The sequence below is a fragment of the Nansenia antarctica genome, assembly GCF_963989245.1.
Source record: "Nansenia antarctica genome assembly, chromosome: 10".
In the NCBI taxonomy this organism is placed as follows: domain Eukaryota; kingdom Metazoa; phylum Chordata; class Actinopteri; order Argentiniformes; family Microstomatidae; genus Nansenia; species Nansenia antarctica.
In genome coordinates this window covers 26,272,141-26,291,319 of record NC_137680.1, presented here as the reverse complement: position 1 = coordinate 26,291,319, position 19,179 = coordinate 26,272,141, and the positions used below count along the sequence as shown (strand labels likewise).

Sequence of the window (19,179 nt, the reverse complement as noted above, 5' to 3'; positions counted from 1 at the left end):
CTCCCACCAGTCAATACCCGGGGACACCTTATGATGGCGCTACGACAAAGACAACGACAGCACTGGACTGAATTGAAATTGCAAGGGAAGCTGGCATGTCTCCCTGCTGCTGATCACTCTGTCTCTCACGCAGTGTTCAAAAGTGTAACTCTTGACGAGTGTATTGTCACCTTCACTTTAAAAGCTAGGCTGCAGGTCTTACCAACGAAGCTAAACCTCTCCATCTGGCTTCCTGACAGTCATAGCCCACACTGCATACATCACAGTCACCAGCAGATAACTGAAACCATGCCCCACATCTTAAATGGTTGTCATGCTTATAAAGGGCTCTACATATGTAGGCATGATCGAATTGTGAATCTGATTTCAGAGGGTGTCTTTTCCATATTCAGGCCTGCCGCAACGCTGTACAAGCACTCCACTGTAAAGCCCCACATGTTCAGTTTGTGTAGTGACGAAGAGTCTTTAGGAGTGTTCTCTAATATTTCAGCAAACACCCCCGATGTTGTAATCGTCAACGAAAACCACAGAGAGGTGCTTATTTTAGAAGTTGGCTGCACCTTTGACCATAGCCTAGAGGAAGCCTTTTTAACCAAAATCTTAAAATACCAACAGCTGGAGCAGGCCATATCACAACTGGGCTACAGATGTCAACTTTTAGTTTTTATATTTGGCAGCCTGGGCCATGTCCATAAGTCTGTTGTTAGAGGCATTCATATGGCTGGTCTTCCTAAGAGAAGGGCCAAACAGTTAGCAAAATATTGCTCAATATCCGCTGTTATTGGTAGCCGCTCAATATGGAGAAGGCGGTGCTTCCTGTACCCATGAGCGGGATACTGTCTGTCTTATTGTATTGATACTGTATCTGTCAACCCACTGGTATCATCTGGTGCGAATAACATCCTGTGTGTGGCAGAACTGGTTGTTGGCTCAGCATTACTGTAACAGATTGTTTCTATGATATCAAAATGCACTGTTAGTATTAATGTCCTTTAGAATTGTACATGTATGTGGACATAAATAAAGCATTTAAAATGTGTACCTCAGGTCCTCCTCAGGTGTGTTAGCTGACAGCAGAGACATGATGGTGGACTTCCCGGTCCCCTGCAGGCCGATGACCCCCACCACCAACATGTCTGTCTGGTCCCTCAGGAACTACACACACACACACACACACACACACACACACACACACACCATCAGGTACTGACACACTCCATCACAACACACACTCACCATAATCATCATCGTCATCATCATCACACACTCACCATCTTCATCATCATCATCATCATCATCATCCTACTCAATATCAACATCATCTCAGTGTTTCCTCCAGGAATTTTCACATTAGTGGCGGCCAGGCCTATCATAGCGCGCGAAGCGCACGCACGTTTTTTTTTCCCCGGCGTGCACGCGTGCTCAAAACAACGACGTAATTTCACCAAAAACTAGAGGGAGCGTGGCAAAAAAAATACTAATAAATAGCGGTTAAACCATTAAAGCCGAGCGGCAATGTTTTATATAGCAGGTGATCAAATACCAAGATATCCTGAAAATGGTTGGGGCCGACAATCGTAAATGTTGTATGTGTTCAATATTTACGACCAAACATCCTTGTGTGTTGGCAACTCCCGACTAGGGTTGCCAGGTGGGCTCGGGTTTTTTTGGTGGAATTAGCGGTTTTAGACTGTGGTTAGGGTGGAAAATTTCAATCCCATCTGGCAACCCTGTTCGCGAGTCCGATTGTGAAATGGATGGAATGTAGCCAATCAATAAGCGAGCTGACTTCTTCTTTTCGGATGGGAATATCGGCGCACACCACACACAATACGATCAATGCTTTTCAATCCAAGATTTTTTATCTTCATGTGTGGGGTCTGTCTCAGATAAAAATTCTGTTAAGATTTTTAAAATCCTTATGTGTTTACCGGGCTTTAGTGGACTGAATCAATTAGTGGCAGAGAAAATTCATTCGTGGCGGCCCGCCACAAATTAATGCATATAGAGGAAACACTGCATCTTCATCATCATCACCACCCACTCACCATCATCATCATCAACACCCACTCATCATCAACACCCACTCAATACCATCATCATCATCATCATCATCATCACCACCACCACCACCACCCATTCCACCTCTCTGACCACTCATCCTCATCATCTTCCTCCTCTTCCTCCTCCTCACCTCCATGGCGCTGTCACACCAGTTCATCTGGTCGTCCACCAGCTTGATGCTGTGCTTCATCTTCTCAGGGGGGAGGAGCTTGGTCTGGCCAATCACAGCTGAGAGCCACAAGCATGAGCCAGAGGTCAAAGGTCAACAGCATGTATTGATTACGAACATGTTGATTCTGTAGAGCTGCTGCATCGTATCACATTTTCATTCTTTTTTTTGTGTTGTGTATGTTTTTGTGTATGTTTAACATTTAACAGATGCTTTTATCCAAAGTGGGGGGGGGACAGAGAGGAGGAGGGGGGGGGGTCAGAGAGGAGGAGGGGGGGGGACAGAGAGGAGGAGGGGGGGGGGGTCAGAGAGGAGGAGGGGGGGGGACAGAGAGGAGGAGGGGGGGGGGGACAGAGAGGAGGAGGGGGGGGGGACAGAGAGGAGGAGGGGGGGGGGGGACAGAGAGGAGGAGGGGGGGGGCTGACTCACGGTCCACAGCCCCGCTGGACGCCGCCGCCCCCATGCCCCGGTTCTGGATCTGGTAGACGGGCTGGGTGGGGCGCTGGCCCTCCCTCTCCAGCTTGGAGGCCCCCCCGGCGGAGCCTGTGAGGGGGGCAGCCGCCTCGGGGGGGGTCCCCGGCTTCCCCCCGTCCTCCCGGCTCTTCATCAGCATGATGGGCTTCTCCATGGAGGGGGCTCCGCTGGCGGGGGCGCTCTGGGACTGCTTGGTCTGAGGGGGGGGACAGAGAGGGACAGAGACACAGGGTTAGGACTGCTTGGTCTGATGGAGAACAGACAGGGACAGAGACACAGGGTTAGGACTGCTCTGAGACTGCTTGGTCTGATGGAGGACAGCGGAGGATTTTTGTTGTGTGTTGTTTTGTTATTGTGTAAATGTTGTGGACAGGGTGCACCTGCAAAAGAGGCCTTGGTATCAGTGTGTTTGTATAAATAAAGTTTATTATAATAATAATAATAATAATAATAATAATAATGATGATGTCAGATGTGCGTTGGCTCACCCTCTCCCCCGGGGGTTTGGCCAGGATGATGGGGGTCTTCTGAAGGAGGGGGCCTGGGGGCTCCTCGCTGCCGTCCTGCAACGACCAGGGGAACAACCACAATGAGCTGAGACGACGACAACAACAACAACAACAACATAGGGAGGCCCAATTACTCTGCATTCAACAACAACAACAACATAGGGAGGCCCAATTACTCTGCATTCCAATGTTATTTTCTCTCCCATTACCCTTCGATCTCTGGGGACGTATTCCCGGTCGCGGCTGGGCCCAGAGAGGTTCTGGCCCGGGGGCCCCGTGTCCCGGTCCCGGCGCCGCCTCCTCCTCCGCCCCTGGGCGTACATCCCCGGCTGGCTGTGGCCGGACTCTGACATGCTGCCGTACTGTAGAAAACACAACACAACAATAACACACTTACAAAGACCATCATCTAGGCTACATTCATGACGAGGGTTGTTTCTCTAATCAGGCTGATACAGAGTATCAGAGTACCTGGCTGTTTACACAATCTAGCCATCACGAACCATCAGAGTGAGTTTTTGAGTTTTTATTACAAACTGTGTCTTCGCGGGGGCATGTTTAGGTTACGTTACGTTGTTGTGTTAGATACATGGATAAGCCCATACAATAACAACAACAACAACATAGTACAAGCAAGCAGTAGTGACAACACAGTACAGACATAGACAACACAGTAACACACAGTAACACACAGTGACACACAGTAACACACAGTGACAGACAGTAACACACAGTAACACACAGTGACACAGTAACACACAGAAACACACAGTAACACAGTAACACACAGTAACACAGTAACACACAGAAACACACAGTAACACAGTAACACACAGTAACAGACAGTAACACAGTAACACACAGTAACACACAGTAGCACACAGTAACACACAGAAACACACAGAAACACACAGAAACACACAGAAACACACAGTAACACACAGTAACACAGTGACACATAGTAACACACGTACGGTAAACATTATCATGGCTGTTTCTGCCACAGCTAAACAGCTCACTCGCAGGCCCACGGTACGTTTCTAAAACACAAACACTCTTCCTTGACGTGGCCATAAAAAACAGTTAATCCGTCGTCACTCACATTATCTGCGTTTTATGTTATTATTTATTATCACGTTTCTAGTTGATCCACCTGTCTTGGTGTCTTGGGAACCCAACAGCAGCCAGCATCGCCAATGGTGCGTCTCTCAAACTCTTCCGCTGGGGGAATGGAGCCAGCTATCAGGACCACAAAGGTTCCGGGAGGGGGGGATTTCCTGTCAGGTTGAGAAGGGTCTACCTGCAGTCCTCCATTCTGGGGTATAGATGTTATAGATGTTATATATCTATTATAGTACACTGTGGGCTGGGGTATATATATTATAGATGTTATATATCTATTATAGTACACTGTGGGCTGGGGTATAGATGTTATAGATGTTATATATCTATTATAGTACACTGTGGGCTGGGGTACAGATGTTATATATCTATTATAGTACACTGTGGGCTGGGGTATAGATGTTATATATGTTATTATATTATATATCTATTATAGTAAACTGTGGGCTGGGGCCCCTCCTCCACCGTCGGACTCTTTCTGGTCCCCAGCCTGGAGAAGGAAGTGACGTCAGAAACGGGACGATCCAATCAGGATAGAGCATGCGTCACAGCTCCACACGACTTCCCTCAGCAACATGAAGGTAAACAATTCAACCTTAATATCTCGATATAACTGTGACTTATAAAGTTAGGTCACTTTCATGTTAAGCAGCAAATAACTTGTGTTAACCTCATGAGTTAATGATTAACATTACATTAAGCTTTTTGCATTCAAATGAAAAGTGAAAGTAAGATTACAGATAGACATGAATGTGCAATATTACCTCAGGTAATGGCTATTTATATGTGGTACATCTTACAAGTTTCAAAAGCTGTCATAGGAATCTGTGAATTATTGCAAATAATCATTGTAATAGTTGTTTTATATAATGTATATAGTCAGGTTTGTTATATAATTTCGTGGGAATTTTTGGGGGATTTGCTAATCTATACATTTTTTGAAAGGGCATTTACAAAATGGCCGCCATAACACACGTTTCGTAATACAACAGATGCATCATTCTATTCGGCACATAAGGTCACCATTGCATCTTAAAAGATGCACTACCTGCTGCAGACTATTCCACTGTCCATTTTGTTTGAAATTCAAACCCACCAAACTGTGTAAATTACAGAGGCATGTAAATGCCCATCTAGGCCATGCACTGACTTACAAAGGTATGTTGGTGTTTTAACCTGTCGTTAAAGCCTTACCATAATGATATGAATACTACATTCAACATTCATGTACAACAGACTAAAAAACTGTGCTACAGTAAAAACTAAAAAGATAGCACAGGTGGTAGACAACAGTAAACGTGTCACTAGTATGAATAAGAGAAGTTAGGGTGTGTGTGATTGTGTTGGGACCTCAGTACAGTTCTGGTGTGTGGACAACGCCCGAAAATAATGCATTAATGTGCCATGGTCTAACATCTATATACCAATAACATGGAAGTACGCCAACTTTTGGGTGCAAGAGAATATTTTTTTGTGATATTGAACATAAGTGAATTATATTGATTAGGTGTTCACCACACCTGGGCTGCCTCATCAACGAGGTATCGTTCCAAGTGTGGTCTATTGAGGTTGGGGATTAGCCTAGGGATTTAAATTGGGATGTTCAGCTTGTTTGTAGAGGGTTTTTGGAGCGCTTGGGTCCAGTTGTTCCAAAAGTTTAATCTGGATGATCAGAATGATCCTGATTGTTTTTTGCTATCCAGGATCAGATCTGTCTGGATGGTTTTGAGTCGTATAGGTGAGACATCAGCCAGCTCCATCTGATCCTGGATCAGAGAAAAGAAGAGTCAGGCTCATTCTGATCCAGATTAGGCTAAACGTTTTGAACAACTGGGCCTTGTTCAAAAAAATAAAATTTAAAAACCGCTTTTACGATTTGTCTTCTGAGTTCTGTTCGTTTAAAAGATTTGTGTTTGTTTATTAGATTTATTTTAATAAAGGGCCATTGAGCTGACTGACTTAAAAGACGTTTGACCTGCCTCCTTGAACTCTACCACAGAAACACTCCTAGCTTTCAGAAAATGTAGCCTATTGTGGGGCAAAGTTGATATTAGATTAGATTCAACTTTATTGTCATCGCAGAGTACTATACTATAAGTACTATACAACGAAATGCAGTTTAGCGATATAAGAACATGATATAAATAAAACAAGAATGTACTGTGTAAGGTAGTATTGTAAACATCAGTAGTTAGGTAAAGAGTGACATTAACCAGGGGATGTGCAGCAGTAGATTTCATTCAGTTCTCTTAGTAGTGGACCTGGTACAAGGTCCAGTTCACACCCATGAGTTTAATAGGTTAACTGGTGATTTAGATGTTACGTAGATATTTGTCGAGATGTGATTAATTAATTTTCGTCCTGTTTTTTCCCCCCCTAGATTTCCGCATATTAAAATGCAGTCTTCAGTGCAGAAAAAAGGGCCATTTTCACTGTCCCTGGTGTGACCAGACGATTGTAAGGAGATGTGACATGATCCGACACCTGCTGCTGTCTTGCCAAACGCCTTCAGGTCCCACAATGCCCTGCACCCCAGCGGAGCCCTCCACCCCAGCGGAGCCCTCCACCCCAACCCAGGTCTGCAGCTAGACTCTGTTGTTGAGCCTTCTGTCAGGCTGAGGGTTTGTGACAAAAAAAGAAAAAAGGGTCATCGAGGTATTAGTGAAAATACCACCGCTCATCCGTGATCAGTCTTTGCTGAGGTGCTGGAACTGAAGAGTATCAATAGAGTACAAAACAACAGCATCCGCACACTCAAACACTGTACAAAAAACATTGTTTATTGAGAGCTTTCGGTCTGCCTGAAGAAAGTCTGACCGAAAGCTCGCAATAAACTAGTTTTTTTTTGCACAGTGTTTGAGTGTGGGGATGCTGATATTTTGCACTCATCGAGATATTTTAAAACCATACACATCGCCTATATTTGTGTCACGTCCATTACGTTACAACACAGTGCACAATGAAGAATATGCCGATCTAATCATTATTCAGGAGTGGGGGGGGGGGGGTGGGGGAGGGCTCTGGTTGAATAGTAGTCAAGTGCACATACACCCTCAGGTAATTGCGCACCTGTACAAGGCAGATAATATCTAACTACTAACGTCACCAACCATAAAGAAAGTAATCAACCGTAGTTTGTTGATGATATGTTTGATCTTACATGGCCCAGTGAGATGTTTCATGTTGTGGTGTTCTACCATGTGACGTTGATATAATGGAGATCTCTAGATTAAATGAGACCACCCTCAGATTGGCTGGAGGGTTGAGACATTTTGATCTGCTCTGCTGAATAATAGCTTAACAGGCCTATTAATTGTTCTGAATGTGTTTATTTATCAGAATCATTATAAATTTCACCAAGAAATTGTGAATTTGAAACTCCTCCCTCGTTACATCCAGCGGGCCTGGCCTACACCCCCCCCCCCCCCCCTACTCATACGTAACCATGAAGGGCCCTAGCTTGGCCATTAGTGGTCCATCTGTATAGGTTCTCTGACCCATATGCAGCATACTGTCAATGGTGGGGACCAGATCAACCTCAATCCATCAGTAAGATCAATTGTTAATAAATGCCAAATAATAAGAATAAAATATTAACTGAATCCAAATGTGAAGACTCAACATAGTTTAGTCAGAGCAGATGTTTTATTATTAATTTAACAAATGTATTTAACACATGCATAAACACATGCATATAAAGTTGTAATTTGTCAACATTATATTGCTACACAAATAAATTATGTAATGATTAAAATATACATTTTGCTAATCAGTGGAAGTCAATTTAGTACCAGATGCACACTGGGAGTTGTAGTAGATCATTTACAAAGATGGCCTCTGGTGCATGCTGGGAATTGCATGCTTCAGTGTGACTCCGCCTCTTCCTGTGGCAACAGGAAATACAGAAGAAGAAATGAGTGCAGCAACATTCTGTAAAAGTCAAACGTTTAAAGGGGATTGTGAAGGTAATTCTTGAAATGTTGCTGCTAATGTATATTTTTCCGACGATCTCAATGGGATGAAAATCTATCACAATTCAATCATTGGCCAGCGCACTAAACCAATGAGACTCAGGTATGGGAGACGCGCCTTCCCACGACGACCCGTGGTGGGCATCTCTGACTTCATCCTTCATCCTTCAATATCTGAGAGTAATGTGAACCGTATACATGTAGATAATAGTAGTAATAGTTGTCTAATACGTTTTCTGAATGGACCGTGTAGACGCCTGTCAACGAGAAGTAACTTTTTGACTAAACACATGCCTACACATAAACGCATGCATATACGTTTTACAACCTGTACTTAGCGAAGTAACATATTGACTGTATGGAAGTAATCCAACAACAGTCAACTGCAGCTGCCCCTGACCGAGACTCGTTACATAGATAACCCAAACCCGAGCCACCCACGGCTGCGTTCGTAAATACGCTCTGGAAACTGATCAGCACTCATGAAATGCCTCTTGTCCAATCAAATTACTTGGTCCTTTTATGACGTTGAACCCTGTGTGCGCTCCGGCGCTCTCAATGCGAATGTACGAACGCAGCCTGAGTAACGTTAAGCTGTCGTAACGTTAAACATGTGAAGTTAACTAGTAGTTAGTAGTGTCTGCTAGCGCCACTTAACTATTATTATTATTATTATTATTATTATTCAGCTGATACGAAGCGAGATCTGTTTCTCGTAAAATATATGTGACATGTCTCCTCTCTGCTGCGACCAGGCAGCTTGTATATGAGGGACAGGATCTAGTCATGTCGCTTGATATGTTCATGTTATTGTCAGATATGCGAGGAAACGGACATATAAGAGTTGGACATTGAAAGTGCTTGAATCCCCCCCCCCCCCTCTCTCTTTCTCTCTCTCTCTCTCTCTCTCTCTCTCTGTCGCTCTCTCTCTCTCTCTCTATCTCTCTCTATCTCTCTGTCTCTCTGTGTGTGTGTCTCTCTCTCTCTCTCTCTCTCTCTCTCTCTCTCTCTCAAAAACAAATATATATTCAAATATGTTTTACTTAGCTCGTCAACTAGTCTATAAGTCTCTGTATTGCTTAACTTAACACATATTTCACAATATATTGTTTTGCTGTGCTGTGGTAGAGAAGGCAAGAGACCATCTAGTGTTCACACATTCAATAGTTGTCTGTGAGCGGATAGTTCCTATTATATCAATTCTCAACTAGATCTGTGTCAAACTACGCTGTGTTGGGTCCTTGAATTTGAGGGAATTGAGTCTTGAAAGTCGTTTACAGGTGCTTGAATTTGATGTTTCAGAAGGTGTGGGAACCCTGTGTTTAAAAAAAATAATAATAATCTGTTTTCATCTAAGGCAATGCACTAACAATAATAGCATACATGAAGCTATCATAAGTTGATCTGATGGCTATTTTCTAGGTGCGTTTGCATACAGTGTGTAAACCCATCTGTTGTTACAGAGTGCTATGTGCTATCTATTATGTAATAATATGTGTTATTGGCCAGCTGCAATTAGTCCAAAATGCAGCAGCAATAGTTTTAACCAAAACAAGCAGAAGAGCTCATATAACTCCTATTCTAAATCATAAAATGATGATTATATAATGATTAAAGCAATTTGAGCTGCAACGTTTGCAGGAAAAGTGCTATACAAATAAAAGTTGTTATTATTATTATTATTATTATTATAATTATAATTATTATCTGTTGTTATCTGTTGTTACAGTGCTGGTTGTGTGTGTCTCTCTCTAGGGAAAGGTTTCCAGGGGGATGTCTGTTGAAGACATTGCGATGCGAGAGGCGGTCGGGGGAGAGCTGGAGCTGCAGGATGAGACCGTCAGAGAGAACCAGCCAGTGAGTCGTTGTTCAGAGCCTCATACAGAGTTCCTCATACAGGGTTCAGCGTTGTTCAGAGCCTCATACAGAGTTCCTCATACAGGGTTCAGCGTTGTTCAGAGCCTCATACAGAGTTCCTCATACAGGGTTCAGCGTTGTTCAGAGCCTCATACAGAGTTCCTCATACAGGGTTCAGCGTTGTTCAGAGCCTCATACAGAGTTCCTCATACAGGGTTCAGCGTTGTTCAGAGCCTCATACAGGGTTCCTCATACAGGGTTCCCACGGGTCCTTGAAATCCTTGAATGTTTGTGAATTTGAGAATAAAAAATCAAGGCCTTAAAAGTTTTTGAAAATCGACATGGGTCATTGAAAGTGCTTGAATTCCCCTCTCCCTCTCCCTCCCTCCCTCCCCCTCTCTCTCTCTCTCTCTCTCTCTCTCTCTCTCTCTCTCTCTCTCTCTCTCTCTCTCTCTCTCCCTCCCCCTCCCTCTCTCTCAAAAATAAATAAATAATAATATAGGTCACATGTAGAAGGGAATAAAACAACCATACTAGTTACTAAGGTTAATTAGGTAGCTAGATTTTAAACCGACATAACACTGTTAGGTTTGAAAACCGTTCATGGTCATTCCTATATATTATATACATTCTCATCTAGATCTGTCTCAAACTATTCTGTGGTGGGCCCTTGAATTTGAAGGAATTGAGTTTTGAAAGTCCTTGAAAGGTGCTTGAATTTGATGTTTTAGAAGGTGTGGGAACCCTGCTCATAGGCTGCTGGAAGGAGGTGACACAGAGTCTCAGGCTGCTGGAGGGAGGTGACACACAGAGTGTCATAGGCTGTTGGAGGGAGGTGACACAGTCTCATAGGCTGCTGGAGGGAGGTGACACAGAGTCTCATAGGCTGCTGGAGGGAGGTGACACAGAGTCTCATAGGCTGCTGGAGGGAGGTGACACAGAGTCTCATAGGCTGTTGGAGGGAGGTGACACAGAGTCTCATAGGCTGCTGGAGGGAGGTGACACAGAGTCTCATAGGCTGTTGGAGGGAGGTGACACAGAGTCTCATAGGCTGCTGGAGGGAGGTGACACATAGGGCTTTCACACCGGCAACGCGTTCGCGAACCAAGTCTGGAACCGGCCGGCGCGTTCAGACCGAAGCTCAATTGGTTCGGAGCCTGAAAAGTTGGTTCACAGCGGGAACCAAAAAATAGTGGTTCTCAAGTGGGAACCAAAACGTAGAACAGTCACGTTGTCAGTGGGTGTGTCATTATTCCAGGCTGCAGAGACCAGCAAGAAGGAAGTAGACAAAATGTAATCTAATCTAAATCTAATCATTAGTGATCAAAACAATATCAAAAGTGTCATTATTCTCTCTATCTTCCTCACATGCTCAGCAAACACACAACCACGCACGCGGACATGCGCGAACGCGAATTTCGTAAGCCATTTCTATTCCAGTAATGGAGCAGCTGATTAGTAAAAGAACGCATATAGAAAGTGTCTTTTGTTTTGTTTCACAGAAAATTGTGTTTATTTCAGATACTGTAGTGGAAGATATTATCCTCTTTTCCAGTGAAGTACCGTATTTTCCGCACTATAAGGCGCACCGGATTATAAGGCGCACCTTCAATGAATGGCCTATTTTAGAACTGTTTTCATATACAGGGCGCACCGGATTATAAGGCGCACCGGATTATAAGGCGCATAGAATAGATACTGCAGTCAAACGTTTGACTGGGGTTGCGTTACGCCCAAGCTCCACCTACTGCGTTGCGTCACCTCTCCATCGGTGTTGTGTCAACTTCCCGTTGTCCAAGCTCCACCTGAGCGTTGTCACCGTCAACGTTCTACCTGCTCCACTGTCAAAAATATATATTTTTCCACCTCAAGTATCAGCCGTTCGTCATCCATTTTTGCAACAAGCGTCAAGGACCTGCGGTGATTCACAGCTGACTCGCGTGAATAGCAATTCAATAGCTGCAACCACGAGATATAGAGTAGTTAGCTACAAGCATTTTCAATCTGCTATTATCTCTATTAGTGGATTAACCGCTGTGGTGATTTAACAGCTGATAAAAATACATCAAGTAGACTACAAACAGAGCAAAACAACACCAGAAAACAACCAATAGGCTATACAATTATAACCAACAACCAATATGTGACAGCTCCTGGTGAAATGTGCAACGTACTTTTTCAGTTTTTACACATGCTTAAACTACAGATTGTAAGCTTTCAAATGATGTGTCATACATTCAAATCAGAGAAAGATTGAACACGACAGGCGTATTTGAATGTTGGTTCACCTCAAACACTGAATGGGAGAAAAGTGACTCTGACCAAACCACAACAAACGCTGCTAGCGGCTAACAGCTAACAAAACACATCGCTACGAAGGTCTAAACTGTATTTTAATAACATGACAACATACTGGGAGAACATCGACATGCTAAAAACACATAACTACACATAACTAGATGAACACACAGTTCTTGCTTTTGAACACGAGCTAAAACGAAACTATGTTTACAAGTCAACCCTCCCTTACCGGTAGCCTCCGGCAAACGAGAATAATGAATCCAATACACAAATGATAAGTGTTTAGTGATCGTTAAACTGTTGTTTATTATATCGAGTGGGTACTTTAAAACTTCAAGTTGAAAACACCAAGAATCTCACTTTGTTCTCTCGGAAACTCTGTTTAGTCTTCTTTACTTGGGGTCTTGTGGTGTGGGACTGTGAGTAAGCACAGTATACCGGTGTTTACTGATTACCGTAATGCTGCAAGCGGTGCGGCTTTGTAGTTTACCAGTCGTACTGAAACATTTTGACAGAGCGCCTTGAGCGCCGTGTACAACCAGTATGGATCAACAAATTAACCAATTGATCCATATATAAGGCGCTCCGGGTTATAAGGCGCACTGTCGTTTTTTTTGAAAATTAAAGGCTTTTAAGTGCGCCTTATAGTGCGGAAAATACGGTAGCTGCCATCTAGTTGTGAAATGTTTGTTTATCCCGCCCCTTCATCACCCAGCGTTGATGACGAGGATGGTTCTGGTTACACTGGTATGAACGCAGGCTGGTTCGCCAGACAGCACCAACGTTCGGAGGTTTCCGAACGCGAACACGAACCGACACGGTTCTTTGCCGGTGTGAAAGCCCTAACAGAGTCTCATAGGCTGCTGGAGGGAGGTGACACAGTGTCTCATAGGCTGGACTGGAGGGAGGTGACACAGAGTCTCATAGGCTGGACTGGAGGGAGGTGACACAGAGTCTCATAGGCTGCTGGAGGGAGGTGACACACAGTCTCATAGGCTGCTGGAGGGAGGTGACACACAGTCTCATAGGCTGCTGGAGGGAGGTGACACAGTCTCATAGGCTGCTGGAGGGAGGTGACACAGAGTCTCATAGGCTGCTGGAGGGAGGTGACACAGTCTCATAGGCTGTTGTAGTAGCCTGTTGTCTGGAAACATAAAACATCTAAAAACATCCAAACATTCGACTAAGACAGCAATGACAGTAGTACTAATAATAGCAAATGAATTAGAACATATGATACTAGCAGTAGCACAAAAAAAATACAGGCCATGTTGCATATTGATGCCAAATGGGACCTTGAATCTACATTTTAACCATTCAGCAGACGCTTTTATCCAAAGCGACTTACAAGATGACTTAGAGATTACAGGGACGGTCTCCCTGGAGTAACTTAGGGATAAGTGTCTTACTCAAGGGCACACTAGTAGTGGTATTCCCAGGTGGGTTTTGAACTCATGACCTTCTGATCACCAGTCCAACTCACTATCACCACGACCCCATGAATAAATAATGTAATTAGTAACACCTGTGCTTGCCCGAATGTTTCATGTCAAAATGGCTGCTGTGAAAAAAGGTCAATTGCGGTAAAAGGTTTATTATAATACTACCCTATTGATTATTTTATTTTTTTACAAAGTTTACTATAGTTACTGAATGTGTTTTCAGTTATACAATGTGAACACATTACTTGCAATGAGCCAATCGATTAAGTCTTGCAGAGAAGCAGTGGGGCTGTCGCGCTCACCGCAATGTCAACCCAGACGGGAGAGAGTGATACTTAATGAAGGAGCAGCGGAAATACAGGGAGGCCATAGCACCAGGCAGGAAGAACACAGTCAATGACATCAGTAAGAGGGGAAAGCGCAGACGTCGCAAAAGGTGGAGAGAGACTTACTACAGGATCAAGTCTGGGAAAGAAGCCCTGAAGCAGTGGTTCTCAAACCTCTCCTTGGGGACCCCCAGTCGCTCCACATATTTGATCTGTTCCACCACCAGCACACCTGATGATTCACCTAATCAAGTACAAAGCTTTGTACATCAGGTGTGCTGGTGGTGGAACAGATCAAATATGTGGAGCGGCTGGGGGTCCCCGAGGAGAGGTTTGAGAACCACTGTCCTAAAGCACCTCACCACAGCTCCAGATACTGATATTGTGGTATTTTACCATGTGACGTTGATATAATGGAGATCTATAGATTAAATGACACCACCCTCAAGTCGGCTAGAAGGTTTTTATATATATATACAGGAAGATAACCGGTGGGCTGTGTGTTGCAGGTGGTCCAGATGCACTACCAGCGCCAGAGGCCGTACCCGCCGGACGACTCCAGCGACGAGGACTGGGACACCGCGCAGCCTGCCCTGCGGATCGCCTCCCTGAACGAGGCGTGCTGGGAGTGCGGCGAGCGCTTCGCCTGCCCCCGGGCCCTGCTGGTCCACTTCGTGGGCCACAAGACGGACGCCACGTGCCACATCTGCCGCGTGACCTTCAGCCGCATGACCTCCCTGGCCACGCACCTGGAGAACGCCCACTCCGACGCTTCCCGCCGCTGCCGCGCGTGCAAGCTCAACTTCTGGACCCTGTGGCAGCTCAACAAGCACATCGGGACGCACGCCACCACCACCGGCACCACGGAGGTCTCCCTCGAGGCCTCCGGCAGCACCACCTCCGAGGAGGGGGAGGAGGAGGAGGAAGACTCGGCCCCTGGTCTCAACGGCCTGGAGGAACTGGGAGGGACTCTGGAGGAGGAGGAAGAGGAGGTGCAGGAGGAGGAGGAGGAGATGCAGGACATGTTATGTATAGCACTGGCCCACGACCACACTTATGCACTTAACACGAACGCCACCGCCGCCGACCTCAAGAGAAAGAGGCGACTGAGTTCCAATACGACGAAGGAGGAGGATGTGGAACCGGGCCCCTTGCCCCTGAGGTTGAGGCGAAGGAAGAGGACGGAGCCTTGGGACGAGGGCGCGCCCTTCCAGTTTGAGGCGGAGGAGGAGGAGGCGGCGGCACCCAGCGACGGGGAGAGCGAGGGGGGCAGGGGCAGCGTGTGGGTGTGGAAGACGCCGGAAGACACGGAGAGCGGAGGAGAGGAGGAGGACAGCAGCGACGGCGCTAGCAGCAGCGGTAGCAGTAGCGGGAATTCCAGCGGCTCCCTCTACGACCCTACGCGCAGCGGGAACGCCACCGCTGCCGCCCGCAAGACCACCGCCCGGCGCAAGACCACCGCCCGGCGCAAGACCACCGCCCGGCGCAAGACCACCGCCCGGCGCAAGAACCAGTGTCCGCACTGCGGCAAAGGGCCCCTGAAGAACATGGCGGCCCACCAGCAGACCTGCGCCAAGAGGAAGGAGGTGTTCCGGTGCCCCGTCTGCCAGGTGCTGTTCCTCTCCGAGGCGACCCTGGCGGAGCACCTGGCCCGGCACCACGCCATCGTTCCCGGGGCGGGAGGAGGCCGCGTGTTCGCCTGCGACTACTGCAAGCAGGTGTTCCCCCAGCAGGTCCTCCACAAGCGCCACGCCTGCCCCCGGAGAGACGCCGCCTGGGCCCTGATCGCTAGCTGCGCGCGCTCTTCCCCGCTGCCCTGGGTTAGCTCGGCGGTTCCGACCTCGGCTCCTCCAGCCCCCGCCCCAGGTGTCGCAGCGCCCCCTAACGGACGGCCGCCCTCCACCGCCATGACGATCACCTTCATATCCCCGCCGCCGACGACCGCAGGCGGCCCCGTTCCAAACCCACCGCCACTGCTCGCTAGCGGTGTCCCTGTTGTGAGTACGCACGGCCGTGGTGGAGAGCCTCTGATCTCTACCACCTCCTCCTCTTCCTCCCAGGCGGGCTCCAGGCCTGTCATGGCCACCGTGGTCTTTGACAAGGCCAACATCCAGGGCAGCGTGACCAGGATCATCCTCAACAGCTCCCAGGCGCCGACGCAGACCACCCCCACCCAGACCCAGACCCAGTCCCAGATGATGGTCTCCCTGGCCAAGCCCCTACAACCCCCCCTTGCCCCCCCGAGCCTGGCGTCTGCCCCCTCCCCCCCCATCCCCTGCACCCTCGCCCACGCCGGTCGCGGCCCACTGACAACACAGACACTCGCCTCGGCGCTGAGGCAGCTCAACCTACAGATCGTGGCGTCCAGACTCCCCTCAGCCACGCAGCGCCCTCCTCCCGCAGCTGTGGCCACCGCTGCCCCCCCTCCCTCCTTCTCCACTCGCACCTCCCCCCCTACCCTCACCCTTGCCCGTCCCTCCCCCTCTACAGCCGCCCCCGCCCGCCCCTCCCCTGCTACCCCCGCCCCCACCCGCCCCTCCCACCGTACCCTCGCCCCCACCCCGGCCCTCAACATCATGTTCATGTTCCGGAACAAGAGCCGGGAGCTTGCGCGGGAGGAGCTTCTGGGGAGGAGCTGGCGCTCCAAGCCGGCCTTCCTGTGCCGGCAGTGCGGCGCCGTGTCGCGCCAGGCATGCCTGGCCGTCCGCCACCGTTACCTCCACCTCCTCCCCCTCCCCCGCCCCCCCCTCCTCCTCCTCCTCCTCCTCCTCGACCCCCGCGTCCCTGCGCCCGTTCCGCTGCCCTTGCGGCCGCTCATTCCAGCGCAGGCTCCACCTCCTGCGCCACTGCGTGCAGCACGCCGAGGAGACCAAGTACGTGTGCGCCACGTGCGGCGAGACCTTCGCCGGGGCGCGCCTCCTCGCCAGGCACACGGAGGGCCCGGGCCAGCAGAGAACCAAGGCGGACCCGGGAGGACTCAGACTACCAGGGGAAGGACCCAGACTACCGGTGGAAGGACCCAGACTACCAGGGGAAGGACCCAGACTACCAGGGGAAGGACCCAGGGCCCAGGGCAGATCCGCGGCCGTGGCCCCGGGAGGAGGAGGAGTGGAGAGTTGCCGGGGGCCCAGGAGTGCCTGTCAGGCCCCCTTCTCCTGCCACTGTGGTCTGGCGTTCAGGCGGCCCTCTGCCTACCTCTGGCACCGGCTCCAGAACAGCCACAGGAGGACCAAAGCAGCGCCCAAACAGAAACCTGACGGAGCTCAGAGAGGGAGTCCTCCTCCCAGGACTGACTCTCAACACCACAGTACTGACCCTCAACACAGCACTGACCCTAAACACCACAGTACTGACCCTCAACACCACAGTACTGACCCTCAACACAGCACTGACCCTCACCACAGTACTGACCCTCAACACCACAGGACTGACCCTCAACACCACAGTACTGACCCTCAACACAGTACTGACCCTCAACACCACAGTACTGACCCTCAACACAGCACTGACCCTCAACACCACAGTACTGACCCTCAACACCACAGTACTGACCCTCAACACAGGACTGACCCTCAACACCACAGTACTGACCCTCAACACCACAGTACTGACCCTCAACACCACAGTACTGACCCTCAACACCACAGTACTGACCTTCAACACCACAGTCCTGACCCTCAACACCACAGTACTGACCCTCAACACCACAGTACTGACCCTCAACACCACAGTACTGACCCTCAACACCACATGACTGACCCTCAACACCACAGTACTGACCCTCAACACCACAGTACTGACCCTCAACACCACAGGACTGACCCTCAACACCACAGTACTGACCCTCAACACCACATGACTGACCCTCAACACCACAGCACTGACCCTCAACACCACAGTACTGACCCTCAACACCACAGTACTGACCCTCAACACCACAGGACTGACCCTCAACACCACAGGACTGACCCTCAACACCACAGTACTGACCCTCAACACCACAGCACTGACCCTCAACACCACAGCACTGACCCTCAACACCACAGCACTGACCCTCAACACCACAGTACTGACCCTCAACACAGTACTGACCCTCAACACAGTACTGACCCTCAACACAGTACTGACCCTCAACACCACAGTACTGACCCTCAACACCACAGTACTGACCCTCAACACAGTACTGACCCTCCCAGTACTGACCCTCCCAGTACTGACCCTCCCAGTACTGACCCTCCCAGTACTGACCCTCCCAGTACCATGGACAGTCCCAACAGTCTTGCCTCCCCTCCCGTGGTGCTCTCTACACAGGCCCCAGACCAGCCTCCGGTCCACTGAGACAGGCCCCAGGGATGAAGGACTTCTGTGTGTGTGTGTGTGTGTGTGTGTGTGTGTGTGTGTGTGTGTGTGTGTGTGTGTGTGTGTGTGTGTGTGTGTGTGTGTGTGTGTGTGTGTGTGTGTGTGTGAGCGTGTGCGTGTGCGTGTGTGTGAGCGTGCGTGTGTGTGCGTGTGTGACTAATCTTGTACCTGACCAAAATAAAGTTGTATTATAGTTCTATATTTGACTGGTCGTGTCCTTGTGCTTTATTCACAAAGAGCTCTCAGGTCGTCTGACGCTGGTACAAAAGAAGAGATTTGGTGAGGCTGCATTCTCATTTTATGCACCCAGATTGTGGAATGCACTGCCAGTTTACATTAGGGATGCAACCTCAGCACATTATGTTCAAGTCAAGACTAAAAACCCATCTTTTTAATATTGCCTTTAAATGACTTAATCATTAAATTAAGATTATAAAAACCCATCCTTTTAATATTGCCTTTAAATTACTAAATAATTAAATTATGATTATATAATGATTAAAGCAGAGCTTCAAAGTTTGCAGGAAAAGTGCTATATAAATAAAAGTTATTATTATTATTCCCACTGTTGGCGTATCAGAACCA

The 19,179-nt window shown here is 48.0% G+C and overlaps 1 protein-coding gene across 2 annotated transcripts in view; it reads right to left on the bottom strand.

Moving 5' to 3' along the window:
- smg9 (SMG9 nonsense mediated mRNA decay factor) overlaps positions 1-4,409 on the bottom strand; it is a 24,011-nt gene extending 19,602 nt beyond the window's left edge. Inside the window, exons 1-6 of one of the 2 annotated variants that reach the window (XM_080540383.1) lie at positions 4,319-4,409; positions 3,426-3,578; positions 3,196-3,270; positions 2,663-2,903; positions 2,195-2,292; positions 1,043-1,155 (exon numbers count right to left, since the gene is read on the bottom strand). In XM_080540383.1, coding sequence (XP_080396509.1) covers positions 1,043-1,155; positions 2,195-2,292; positions 2,663-2,903; positions 3,196-3,270; positions 3,426-3,569 — 671 coding nt within the window. In that variant the 5' untranslated portion in view covers positions 3,570-3,578; positions 4,319-4,409. Of the gene's footprint in view, positions 1-1,042; positions 1,156-2,194; positions 2,293-2,662; positions 2,904-3,195; positions 3,271-3,425; positions 3,579-4,190; positions 4,291-4,318 lie in introns of those variants that run through there. The other variant, XM_080540382.1, reaches the window with a different exon arrangement.
- Positions 4,410-19,179: the final 14,770 nt, after the last annotated feature.